Consider the following 13,909-nt stretch of genomic DNA (forward strand, 5'->3'; position numbering starts at 1 on the left):
TGAGGATGGCTGTTTATTGTGAATGTCCATACGCCAATCAAGCAAGACATTATTTTCAATGACCTGTCATTGTCTCAACACTGTGCTTAAATTGTGTGGGAACATTTTGTCTTCTAATCTGCTAGAAAGGAAAGCAATTGTAGTTTGACAAATTTGGATAGCTAGATAACTAGGTCAGAGCATCCGCCACATTGATTTTGGGTCACCAGCCTGGCCAATAAACAGGAAAAGGTAACCCAATGAAGTAGCAGAGGTTTTAGTTTAGTTCATTTATTACACTATAGAATAAAAAATGGATATTGATTCTGAACAGCCAATGATACTGATATAAAAAAATATAGATCTACATCATAACGAGTATAAGACCACTTTTTTTTTGTTATTATTTTTTTTTATTAATTAATTAATTATTATCATTGTGGTATTGAAATTGGTTTTGAGGGTCAAACATTATAGAGTTGATATTTTAGTACACTGTTATGAAGGGCAGAAGTCTGATGCTTCTTCTGTTAATTTATTCCCATCATTAACTGTATTTGAATAGCCAAATGTGATTCATTTATCACTCACACACTCCCCATTCAAGAGAAGCACCATGCACTTCCTTTAGTTAGTACATTGCACCTTTTCATTATCATAAAACATCTTCCCCTTAAACCCTTATCACTAAAACCCACTCACACACATCTCAATACACTGTAACATCCCTGTATCATATTGTTGCCTATAACACGATAGCCTATCATTGTTATTGGGGACTGTAGTTTGATGCATGTGAGTTTTTCCCTGTTATTTTTCCAACGTTTACTTTTCAAAGTCACTCTCTTGCAGTGTCAGGCCTCACTCTGCTGTTCTGCTCTGCATCACAATAAGAAGCACTGACTCATTCATTTTCCTATGTTATGGATATCATTATGTATTCTAATACGCATTGGTGTTCAACAGGCTCCTTTCACCCTGAGCTCCAGATTGTAATGCTGGTCGTGAGATTTGATTTGTACAAAGCTTTTGTTTGAGTTTGTTCTCTCCTCTGTGGTATTTTTGAGGGTAATTATTATGCTCATTCTGTGCTAATATTGGATCATTGACTCATTTCATAACATTTGTTTTAGAGCTAAGCTAATGCCATGTTACCTTCCATTTCATCCGTACTCTTGCATAACAAACTAATTTAAATGTAGATGTTTTGTATATATAATGCATTGTAACATCCAATAAAGCCATTTCTTAATGCCCAGGTATCATGGATAGTTTTGAACTTGCAAATGTTTTTAGATCTAAAACTAAATGGAAATAAACTGTGTCCTTATGTATCTTTTATAACTATTACTGTTAAGCATAAGCAATAAGTATTTCAGATTATTTTCAATTTATATTCCTAATTAGAGTTTTTTTTTTCTCATTATATACATATAGTTTTATCTTGGGCAAAGATGTCAATTAGCCAAGAAACCCTTTCTAAATACATATAATGTTTAACTTCATCCTATATACAATAATCTTGTTCACTTGATTGACTGGTGCTAATTTTCACATCTTCACTGCCATTGCCTTCGCTCCGCCCCTTTGTGTTTGTGTTGTGGTGTGTGATTGGTAGAAGGTATTATTGACCAGGGGACTAATTGTCTCCCCAGGGCTCCTCCACCCCGAACAACAAGACATCTGACCCCTCCACCCCTCCCGCCAAGGCCAGAGTGAGTCCCATCATCGCACCCACACACCCCTGACATCCACCCACTCTCTCTACATACTGTACACCTGCCATTTTACATCAGTCTAGGACACTAAAATTTATACATTTACATTCCTTGTGGTGCATCATTAGACCAAAGAAAGATCTTGTGAGGTACTATATATGATTTTTAGGTAAACTAATGCACAAATGGCGCTATACCCACTGTAGAACAACAATCAATACAGTTATGAGAATGTGCAGTACAGTAATAACACGTAACATCAAGTAAAGATTTATTTAGCTTTTAGTTTCATACATTTAAAAGAAGGAATTTATTTTCTACTCTTAACTGTCCTATACATTATTCAGTTATATTAAAACATTCTCAAACATCTTAATTGCAGTATTTAAGATCCCTGCTTAAAATGTTGCATATGCGCCAAAAACTGGATTTACCAATCAATGCACATTGCAAATTGTGTACATGTACATATAATAAACATAAAAATCAATGTCTTTTATAAACAGCATGTGGCAAACCCTCCTCCAGAAAAGTTACATACAAGTGACTTTAAAAAATGAACCAGTTTAATTTACTTGTATAGCTCAACACTAAGTTAAAAGGTCTTGACAGCTACAATAGTTTTACAGGGCACCAATATAATGGCAATGGGGACATAACTAACAGTGCTCAATAAAATATATTTATGGATATTAGTGTATATTGTAAACTATAGACAATAAAGCACCAGGATTCTATCTAATTCAGCTTGCTCTATAAGCTCAGGTTATATATTTATGTTCCCACTGCAGTGTACACACAGCTCTCCATACTTAAATTAGGCGACATGATGAACCACAGGCTTGTAGCTGCCACAGTTGTTCTAGATGATTATTCTATTTCATGATGAAAATGGGAAAGAGACACTATACAAGCTGCAGAGTGTGTAGACCATACATGTGTGCGTGTGTTCTGATATTAAGTCTATGTCTGCTAACTATTCTGTGAGTCATCCTGTGCTGCTGCCACCTGCGTCATCGAGCCATTTTCATCCCTGAGAATGAGACCGAGGCAGTGAAAGGGGAAAGGCGTCTCGTGGCCATTTGAGAGCTGATATCACAAATGAATTGGGCACGTTATCAAGCTGACAGCCATGTTTTATGGCCTTATTAAAATGACTTACCTTGTTTTTAACAGGCTCTACACTGTACATGGGGGATTATACTATGCTCACCTGTTGTCTTTTAAATGAGAAAGAATGAATCACTTTTTGAGATATGACATTTACAATTGCACAGTGTAACTTTTATGGTGGAGTATATGCCATCTGTCTGTCTTCATGGAGATGTTATTGCTTTCAGTTCCAAGTGTTTAATTGCTTAAAAAAAACCTTGTGGGTTCACGTCTCCACAGACCCAATATGTAATTTCGCCTGGTGACATCACCTGCTTATCTCCATTGAGATAGATAAGTTTAACAAAACTTAGACAATCTGGACAAAGCAGACAAACATTTCCATGGAGACAATCAGGTTGTGACCTCTCCAAAAGTTAATTGGTGCACCTTAGAATGATATTAAAATGTATTTATTTCAGTATAGTAGAAAATACAACTATTTGTACAATAAAACTTTCAGAACACATTACAATTATTAAACCACTGAAATAGTTTATTCTTCCACATTGTATTTAGTTGTGTCTTGCCTGGCATTTCTGCTCCATGAAGGATAAAATAAGTTTGACCTTTGCTTCTTTTGTATAGGATCTATCATACTTTCTACAAAATTAATGAAAATGAACCTTGCTCTTTTTGCAAAATACAAATCAGATTTCATTTTTAAGACACACAAACGCCTTTCATTTTAACTGGCTGTTAACATTAGGTGTACAATATGTGTTGCATGTGCACTTGTGTTGTGACATTTCTCTTCAAGCTGTGTACGGAAGCGCTCTGTTGCTATCAAATATATCCACATAACTACTACTAACTACACTAGTGCACCTTTGAGTATGTTTTTTTAATTTTTTCTGAACCTCAAGCTGTACAAAAATTTGGATGACAGAAGAGCTTCCATATTGACAGTGCGAAGCTATTCTGTATCTTAACCAAAGCCATTAGCTGATCTACACTTCTCTACTGCCTGCTTTTTATGTGTCTATCTCCTATTTTCTTTTTCCTCCACTCCCTTCCCCCCTTTTTTTTTTGCTTTTTTGTGCGCCTTTGTGTGTCTGCCCGTCTGTTCGTAGGTTCAGATAGTGCACAAAAAGCTGGACTTCAGCCATGTCACGTCTCGCTGTGGCTCCAAGGACAATATCAAACATGTCCCTGGAGGTGGCAATGTAAGTAACTGGTCATGCTGAAGTCACACTATGGGAAGAGTGGACTCCTAATTCTGCAAAAGCTCTGGTGTTTTTCACTTTTTTTTGCCTCTTTTGTGATTGTGTTCCACTTCCATCACTTTCATTGGTGTCTAGTGATATCTTTAGTCAGTGCTGGTATATTTGTTAATAGAATAGATGTGATTGCTGGTTTCAGATTGAGATGACAGCCCATAATTCTATAAGTGTACAATATTTAATACAGATGAGGAGGCAAATACATAGAATGTAGTTAAAATGCAGATTTTAACATGATTTCAATATGGTTTAGGTATGGTAGGCAATAGAAAAAGGTAGGAGATGGGGGGTATGACATCACATTATATAATCTATAAACTAGAAAGACAGACACTTTCTTTTTAAGGAATAATCTTGTGATTAACACTACCTTAATATAATATAAAATGGGCAACATGCACTTCTTTCTGTTTCCCTGAGAGTATTTGATAATTAGGTTAATTTAATATTTTTCAATAACATGACCTGCCAATCTATTTTAGTCCTGTTTTTGTGGAAATAACTAAACTATTATATATTCCCGTTGAGGACTTCTGCATTTATCTTGAATGTTTTTTTTGTCAAATTTTAAAAAGCAAAAACTTAGTACCAAAGGGCAACCACTTGTGTTAATAGTTGTACATGCATTATTAACCGCCCCATGCTCCCAGCCGTGTTTGTCATTAAAAATGCAAATCTGATTGATCTCATTTCATACTGTCAGTGACGCTTGTGCCAGCTGCCATCACATTCTGGTCTTGATTGTCAGACTTCTAAATAAGGGACAGAAGAACGCAATGTTTTTATGATTGAAAGGTGAAGCAATATGATATTTTCTCCTCCCCAGGTGCAGATCTTGAATAAGAAGGTTGACGTGAGTAAGGTGACCTCCAAGTGTGGCTCCAAGGACAACATCAAACACAAACCAGGTCAGATATTTTCTTCTACAATAGCTTTAAAAATAGTTTAAACAACACCTCTTCTCTTGGTCTAAAACTATTTTGCTGTTTATTTTTAACCACAGGTGGTGGTGACGTGAAAATCGAGTCCCATAAGATCAACGTCAAGGCCAAATCTAAAATTGGATCGCTGGATAATGTGGGACCAGGCAATGGACAGACCAACGGACACAAGGTCAGACATCACACAGTAGACTAAAGCAGATTACATTGATATTTTTATTGAGAATCAATCTCCATTTACATGACAGCATAAAGTTTTCATAAACCTGTTGTCACCAATCAGTTAACATTAGTAATATATAGTTAACAATATATGAAGTTACATGTAAATTGTATTACATTAACAATTAACAATAAGTAGATTCAGAATGATGATTTATTCCTATTATTTATAATTTTTTTGTGTACAAGTCAAATGTTTTAATTTAATTTAAGTTTTATGGGGATGCAGGTCAGTTCAGAGAACGGACACGTCTTTCTATTTTACTTAGTGCCAAAGAAACATTCAGAATTATTTTTTAAGAAACGCTTTTAATTTAGTATATTTTTAACTGAAATATTACGAGATAGTGCTTTAATATTTAAATACATGTGGGTAGTGTATTTTGTTTAGTACTGCATTTATTACTCACTCTGCTCGAGGGTGTGAGTTCACCCTGACACCACTAGATGGCAGACCTGTAATCATGTCTTTTTTGCCTCTGTATTTGCAGGATCCAAAGGCGGAGGAGAATCTGTCTTCACCTCCAGGTGGCACCAAGGAGAATGGGGTGAAGGAACCCACACCAACTCCTTTTGGGGGGGACGGACTGCGAGATCCCATAAGCTTAGACAAACGCATCACTGAGACAAGTAGGTGCAGATAGTTTAAGATTTCAACCATTATTATGTAACCTTATTTATATTATTATATAACCATATCAAAGTTTTAGATAAGAAGGTCTCAGTATAACCAATATGTCCAGATCAGTCGTTACTTTACTTTTACTTCTGCTTTGAAGCTAGTGAGCTGTAAACAGCTTTTTATTTGCCTTTTATTTATTGTGGATATAACATAATGTTCAAAACTAAAAGGGCATGGACAATGATAACAGAAATAAAAAATATGTCAGTTATTAAAAATATTATTTTAGGGCCAATATTTGTTGATATTTGAACATTATTAAACACCTTTTTCAGTCCTTTTTTACATCTGAATTGTGAATGGTCTGTGAGACATTGACAGAGCTTAGCTTTCACTGTGTCTCTGTGGTTTAGAGTGTGGATAAAAATAGCATCCATTTTTCCTACTAAATGAAATTATAAGCAGACCTTTTGTCTTAAGATGTCTTGTTTTTCTATTTATTGCTAGCCAAGTACCAGACTCATGTTCACATGGACTCCAGACCTCTGCTCTGTGAAGTCGTTTGCAGATTTCACCAACGTGACAAATGACCACTGGGTTAATACAATAAAAACACAGGATTGCTTTGTAATTTGGCTTTAACTCATTAGGCCATTCACCAGACGCTAATGGCCTTTTAGCATGGGACTTGAATGAATCCGACTTGAAATGAACAAGCTTCATAATCTAACTGGGTGGGGTATGCATATCTTTTGTACTATGTTATAATCATAAATGGATAAACATAGTATTTTAATAGATGTTGGAAATACATCTGCTCTCAAATATAAACCACACACCTTTTAGCGATTCTCAGATCAGAAAAATCACAATATTTTCACAATGTATTATTTAATTCTAATAGTTGCTGTAGAAGTAAGTGCTCTCGAACAAAGGTTCTCAAAACACATTAATCTTTTGTTCCTCTCCTCAGACTGAAACCCTTGTCTCATATAACTTGGTGAGCCACGCATGGCGCTTGCCCATCTGCCAACTGACGACCAATCAGCCGACTCACTACAGCGCAGTCACCTTGATCCCGCCCCTTTGGTCATCTCGTCTACAAAAACCACACCACAAACAAACCGGTCGTCTCTTCGTGTTTCTCCGGGGGTCTGTCTGCCTCCTGCTAGACCACCAACTTTGACCCCTCAATGCACCCACATGTACACCCCTTTCTCACAGGGAAGAGCATCTGCTGTTTGTCTGTGTTCATACATTATTATGGGACCATCCCCAAATCGGATTCTAAAATGTGTATAACCCTAACTTAGGTCACTTGTTGCTTGATTAGAAAAAAAAAAAAAAACTTTAGTATTTTCCAAATGAAGACTTTTATCACTAACAAAGGTTAAATATGTCCACTTAGCTTTGCATACATGCATCCTGCCCTGCTCCTTGCTAACCATATCTCAGTTTGGGTTACATATAGTACTTCACATTGTCCATCTATTGCTGTTACACTTCACCTTTACAGCTTAATGCAGTGTTAGCAGTAAAAGTGAGGCAAAAATGCCTTTAATGTCGAGCAATGTTAAAAATATGAGCAGTTTCAGAACTTTTTGAATTGAATGAATTACCTCAAACTTTAACGTTTGTTATATTACTTATAGACTTGTGATAATGCACTTGTAATGTAACACTAATCTCACTGCATCCATTGCCGATAAAAATCTACATTCACATTCAGATGGATCATGTGAGCTATATATTAACTGTATTGGCAAACATAGGCACCAACATATTTGGGTTCAGAGACATTAACAAACAAACATGTTAAACTGTGTCCTTTCAGATGAGCAGGTCTCAACATGACCATTGTGTCCAAATCTTGCTTTCTTGTTGTCTGCTTCATCTTTGAAGTTAAAATACATTAGTTGTCATGTCCACACAAGGAGTAATTTGTTTATTTACTGTGTATAACTGAGCAATAACTTAGTTATTAGAAAATGTTTAAATATAAAAGAGAGATCTAATCCTATAGGTTATATTCAGTGTGGCTAAATTTTATTATGATCCAGATTATGATTGTCCATGGTCCGCATTATCCACTAGGGCTGTAACAAGCCCTGATCACATGGTCTGAGCACAACACTAACTAAAGTGGTAGACAAATACCACTGCAGTCCTTTCCTTTTATTTTATCCAAGAATAATACATGAGAACATTAACATCTGGGGGTGCTAAAAGAATAAATATCATTCATACAGGAGGTAAACTGACAGGCACCTAAACAGGGCAGTGCTAGTGACAGTGTGGGGCGACATATATCCAGCTTAAGAAACCATTGACTAGTATTGTCATAAAACTACATGGAAGCACATAGATGAAACATGCTTATGCACTCTTAAATTAAGTTTAAACAGACACTTTTAGGCTGTAACATGCATAAGACATTTTCATTTCATGCTCATTCAACTTTCTAAGCAGCAATAGAGAAAAGTCCTCCCTTTACTCTTACAAACCTACAGAGTCACAGACTGGCAGAGCAGAGGGTGAAAGAAGTAAAAAAGAACCGGTATTCGTGGATAATGTTACATTCATGGCAAGTCGGAAGTTGGAATTCTCTGCAAATACAAAAAGTAAAAAGAAAACATACAGCTATTACAGATATTTGAGTTTTGATGTAAATAGAAGGGATATCTAGTGTTTTAAATACGCTTGTACCAATTTTGTTAATTATTTTCCTATTGTTTTTTTACATAAATGAGACTGCAGAATGTTTTTTGTTATACTGGACAGCAGGAACTGGCCAACTCCAAAATGCCATGAATGCAGCAATATTTGAGCATTAGGCAGAATTGTATTCTGAGGTGTAAAATGTATGTATTGAAAGTGATTAAAAAAAAAACAAAAAACTACTGCATTCACAGTAAGAAAAGTTTCAGAAAAACAGTTTCAGAAAATAATTGTTCTTTTGAAAGGGTTACATATTTTACCAACAAGGCAGTTTATGCATAGAAATCCTAATAGCACTGTGATGTGATTTTAATTTACAGACAAAGTATATGTTTTGTGTAAAATCTGGTCTTTACTGTACTATTGGGATGGTCCTGTGTACTCACTGCATCTCTATGCACCATGCATTTATAACTGGAGTGATCCCTGGTGAAACAGTGAAGGATTAGTGTTTGTGGCACATATTTGTCAGATGTGTGAAGTGTTTACTACTGCATCCATCCTGTAGAGGGCGCTCCTAAGCCTGTGAAACACTGATAGTCTGGCTTTGATACAGTATTAAACCTACACAAAAATCTGTATTACTGTTACATTACTTTAGAAATAGTTATTTAGCCTTGATCAAATTATATCAAATAATAATTTACCCTTGCCCACAAGTCTTGTGCACTTTGAAAGTTGATGCACTAAAGTGACGTCGCTTTACTGTAATACATTGTCAGCTATGTATTGTATATGTATACTCTATGAAGTAAAGCAGATGTTAAAGTGTTAGATATAGACTAGTAATGATAATCAAACAAGCAATCCATCATAAACAACAGTAAGTACAATTTGTATATGTGCCCTTGTCACCTAAAAGGGGAACTCCACAAAACCATGTCAAAGTATAATGTGAATTGCTCTTTGGTAATGAAGGAACAAAGGGTCGAAAGCACTTTGATAGGTGTAGGCATTGGATTATGTATATACAGTTAAGTAGGAACAAGTAGCAGTCTTAATGTTTATGTTAGTATTTTAAGGAGGATGGTACTGCTTTATTAGTGGATTTTAGTGGATCTTTGGTCATCAGTGTTGTGCTATGATGGTTTAAAACTCAACTCTCCAGTCTGCTTTCCTCTTGTTCCATGTGCTGTTTTTCACATTTTGGCCAACCTGCAAAGGCATATTTTGCTTCATTAACTGCAAAAGTAAATACTTCTTCACATTGTTTTTCTTTATTTGACAAAATAGACAACAGTATTAGTCAGAATGTGAGTTAGGTTAGCCAGGCAACTAACTTAATATACACAGGGTAATTAATAGAGAATTTGAATGTTTTCGAATGTCTCTGTGTTATTTATATAATTTGGAAAAACTTCATAATTTTGTCAGTAACTTGTCATTGACTAACTTTTTTAATGTGCACATAGATATAAGCTGCTTACTGTGGATTATTATTATTATTATTATTGTTATTATTATTATTATTATTATTATTATTATTATTATTTATGTCTGTTGCTGTTTGATCTTGTGGCTTGGTCAAAATGTTATTGCAATATTCACTCTTTTGTCCATTGACTGCTGTATGCTCCCCATGTAAGTAATAGCGCATAAATGACACTTTCCACTAGTATCTCACTGTCCTTTGTATATAGATATCATGTTTTTATATCACTCCAAATATATAAAAATAAAAACACAAAAAATAATTCTTAACAAGTTGTTGTGGATGAGGACAACACGAAGGTAAATTAGGGTCAAGTATTATTTAAATTTGGTAGTATGGGGGTCTGTATGTCCAAAAGGGCTGTTTAAAAATTCAAGAATGTTTTCCAAGATTTAGCATTTGAGCAAAATGTTTGAAAATACTTTTAATTAACTTGATTGGAAATGTACAGGAAGGGTGGCAGTGTGTGTCAAGACTTGGAGAAATGGAAAATGTAATTGAGAAATTATTGTCTTAAAACAATAACAATTAAAGTTGTCTATTTTGACTTAAATTGCACCCTGTAGGTCACCTGACTTACACTGGTTAGCCCTTTCTTAAACCCTGTATTACACGGTAACCACAGTTTTGCCTTGAAGCATGGTAGACAGCAATGTTATGTATTAGACAGCTCCTAATCATTGACACCTTAACCATGCCTATACCAGCACAGACTGAAAATGGTGGTAGTACTATGTAAAACAGTAATTTCATATTTAATCAATTGATAGTGTTGGTAGATATGCACTGGAGCCCTACCTTTGTCTCACCTACGGAGTCTTGTCAGCAACATGGAACTGAAATGAAGCTTTCTCTTATAACTAATAGTAGGCCTATGTATATCAGAACACCTATTTGGTATTCATTGACAATAGCTACTCTTGTGGCATTTGGTGTGTTAACTATATTTGCTACTTGAAGTAAAAGCCTAAGTGAAGGTGCCTTTCAGTTCTGTGCAGTGGATCTACTCTGTGCTATAGGCTACAATTCTGTATGACAACATCATAGCAACAGCATGCAGAAGACAACAAACTGCTGGTTGTTCAAAGCGTTTATTGTCCTTTTAGGTAGACCTTTCCCCCCTCTCAAATTAGAATATTTGGTATGAAAGAGATCTTCATTGTGATTGTTAACCAGTGATGTGAATATTAATCATGAAAATAAAATAAGAACAAAATTTTGTTTATGTGATTTATTGTACAATTGAACTGTTTATCTATGAGTTTATCTGTGAACCATAATAGCCTGTATTTCACCATTCTGTTCTATAAGTATCTAGTAGGTCAAAGCTGGTTTGTCACATGACTGACAGACGGGGAAACTTAAGGGAGTAAGATCGTGGATCTGGATAAGGTCCGTGAGGTCTCTAGGGACACGGACAGGGACCAGACCAACCAGAGTGTCTGTTAGAAAGGTTACAAGGTGAGACAGTAAAAGGGCGTGATTTTTAGAAGAAGAAAAAATGACAATACATAAGCTGACTAACAATACACAATACAAAATGACAACAATACATAAAATGACTAACTTTTTTTACAGTCTACATGGATATAGCCAGTAGCATAAACTTTTTTGTCATTTATCTAATCTGCAATTCTTTTTCCTTTCATTCACTGAACTGTTTGGTGCTTTTCATATTTTGGTGAAATATGCATCAAGCATGTCTTTCAAGATGAGACTACCAGACTGACAGGTGAGTGAATGAACAGATTTAACACTAAATTGGATTTGGTGAGGAGACAAACTGCTGAAGGGGCTACCTGTGGATAACGTCAGCACCATGGACAGTGAACATTGCAAGTTTTCAATTCATGCTAATTGTGCTTTCATTTTTACTTACTCATGATGTAAACTCAACATTACTAGTCTAAAACTCAATGAAATTACATTTGAATATAGCTTGCCTGAATATTACCAACCTGTTAGTACCTGCTCACTGTGCATCACATTCATGCCATTGGCCCTTCTTGTTATTATAAGGGCTCTCACTTCCCAGATAACACGAAAGTGTCAAATTGTCTATAGCTCTATAGGATTCATGAACTGATACTTTCCAGTGGATGTCATCAACATTCCCTGGGGGTGTGATGCTAACAGTAAGCACTGCCCTCTCTGAAGCTCTGTTACTAAATCAGACTGTAATCTGAGTTTTAATTTAACGCAGACAAGAAAATAGTCACATAAAATTAAAGTTGCAAGATAGATAGCATTAGCACAGCTTTTCAATTAGTCACTGGCAGCATTTTGTTGAAAATCAAACACTGAAGTACACAGATCCCAGGCTCTTGAAAATGTGATGCTTAAATCCATGTTGTATTTTTTCCTGAGTTTTCATGCAATCTTAAAACGTTTTTGCCAGTGTTTTCTAATGTGTAACTAATGAAGATTCCATCATAGGCATGCATGTAGAACACCCCCGTGTGATGTCAAGTATCAATGAACATGATACTTCAGCATTCCCTGGGGGTGTGATGCTAACTGAAGCTCTGTTAGACTTTAATGAGCTTTATTTTAACACAATCTGACCATGAAGAGCTGAGTTAGTTGAAACTACAACAGATGAGCTGATTTGTGCTGTAAAGTCCCTCGCACATAAAATTACTGGCACAACAGTGGCGGCTCGTCATTAGAGGGCGCAGGCACTCCCTAACTTGACCTAGAAAAAAATTAATTAATTATTTATAAAAAGTAGTTATGTTGTATTAGGCTATATGTTTAATATTTTGTTTAAAATTGTACATGTATTTGCATAGACATATTTTATCATGTTAAATATGATCATATATGTTTATTTGTGTGTTTGGCCTTTGAGTTCGCTGGTCCAGAGCTGAGTTATTTTAATAGAGTTAATAATAATAGAGTAATAAAATACAGTAAGTAATAGAGTACAGAGTTATTTTAATAGATCCATGGTCTAGAGAGACTTAATGGAGGTCTATGGGAGAGCCTGAAGTTTAGACAACATTTGACGTCATTACGTTGCTTCTGCCCTTTACTTTACATTACAGCCCTGAAATACATCTTGGGGGCGCAGGGTGGACGCGACCTGAAATCAAGTGATTGGTCTGAATAACCTTATCACACACCTTGACCTATTGTAATCGCTCTCTCCCGCCCAGCCTCAATGCTCCACTGGCGGTATGTTACCGCAACAGGCTAATGAATGGATAACAGAGCTGTGTGCTATACAGTTATGGCGAGTTCATCTTCAAGTCAAAGTGCGTTACAGGAACAGTTTTAGAGAGTAAAATATCTTCTCTTCAGCGGGACCCTTCTGCCAAGCAAGAAAAGAAGCATTAAGTTGGAATGATTGCATCTGGCTGGGTGATGTCCTATGGCTCTTATTGCACACTGGCTAATGGCGGCTAGCTTCTTCAGTTTAGACTTCAACACAGTAGAGCTTGAGGAGAGCACCCAGGGAAGTCGCATACTCTATCCGCATCTGCCCGCTTGTTTTCCGTTGTAAATGTTTCACCTGAGCGTAGGGCTCAGAGGGCTTAAGTCCACCTGGTGCCCTAGTGCTAATATGGACTGGTCATAACTTTCAGATTTAAGTGGGAAGTGGGATTAAGACTAGTTTTACAACCAGCTCGTTCACTCGGCTCCCAGACCTCCCGTCACTGACCTCACTGGACCGGATTTGGACCGGTTTGATCTCTTCATATTGGACAATACACTTTTGGAGACATAAGCCGTGGTACATCGGCTAGAGGTACACTCTGCTTCAGTCCTCTGGAGAAGGTAAGAGACTTGTTTTCATTAGTTTGGGGCAAATCTGAAGATGGAGCTTTGCAGGCAAATAGTGCGTAAATGAATGTCTTTCCCCTTGACAAAATTCACCATATATTCTCTTTGTTCCGGCT

The 13,909-nt window shown here is 36.2% G+C and overlaps 1 protein-coding gene across 1 annotated transcript in view; it reads left to right on the forward strand.

Annotated features, from left to right (window-relative positions):
- LOC110170357 (microtubule-associated protein 4-like) overlaps positions 1 to 6,969 on the forward strand; it is a 49,636-nt gene extending 42,667 nt beyond the window's left edge. The window contains exons 13-18 of the mRNA XM_055152019.1: positions 1,635 to 1,694; positions 3,923 to 4,015; positions 4,899 to 4,980; positions 5,076 to 5,185; positions 5,727 to 5,865; positions 6,831 to 6,969. Coding sequence (XP_055007994.1) covers positions 1,635 to 1,694; positions 3,923 to 4,015; positions 4,899 to 4,980; positions 5,076 to 5,185; positions 5,727 to 5,865; positions 6,831 to 6,835 — 489 coding nt within the window. The 3' untranslated portion in view covers positions 6,836 to 6,969. The remainder of the gene's footprint in view (positions 1 to 1,634; positions 1,695 to 3,922; positions 4,016 to 4,898; positions 4,981 to 5,075; positions 5,186 to 5,726; positions 5,866 to 6,830) is intronic.
- Positions 6,970 to 13,909: the final 6,940 nt, after the last annotated feature.

This window comes from Boleophthalmus pectinirostris, unplaced genomic scaffold (genome assembly GCF_026225935.1).
Source record: "Boleophthalmus pectinirostris isolate CB_2022bp ecotype Guang Dong unplaced genomic scaffold, ASM2622593v1 HiC_scaffold_16, whole genome shotgun sequence".
NCBI lineage: Eukaryota > Metazoa > Chordata > Actinopteri > Gobiiformes > Gobiidae > Boleophthalmus > Boleophthalmus pectinirostris.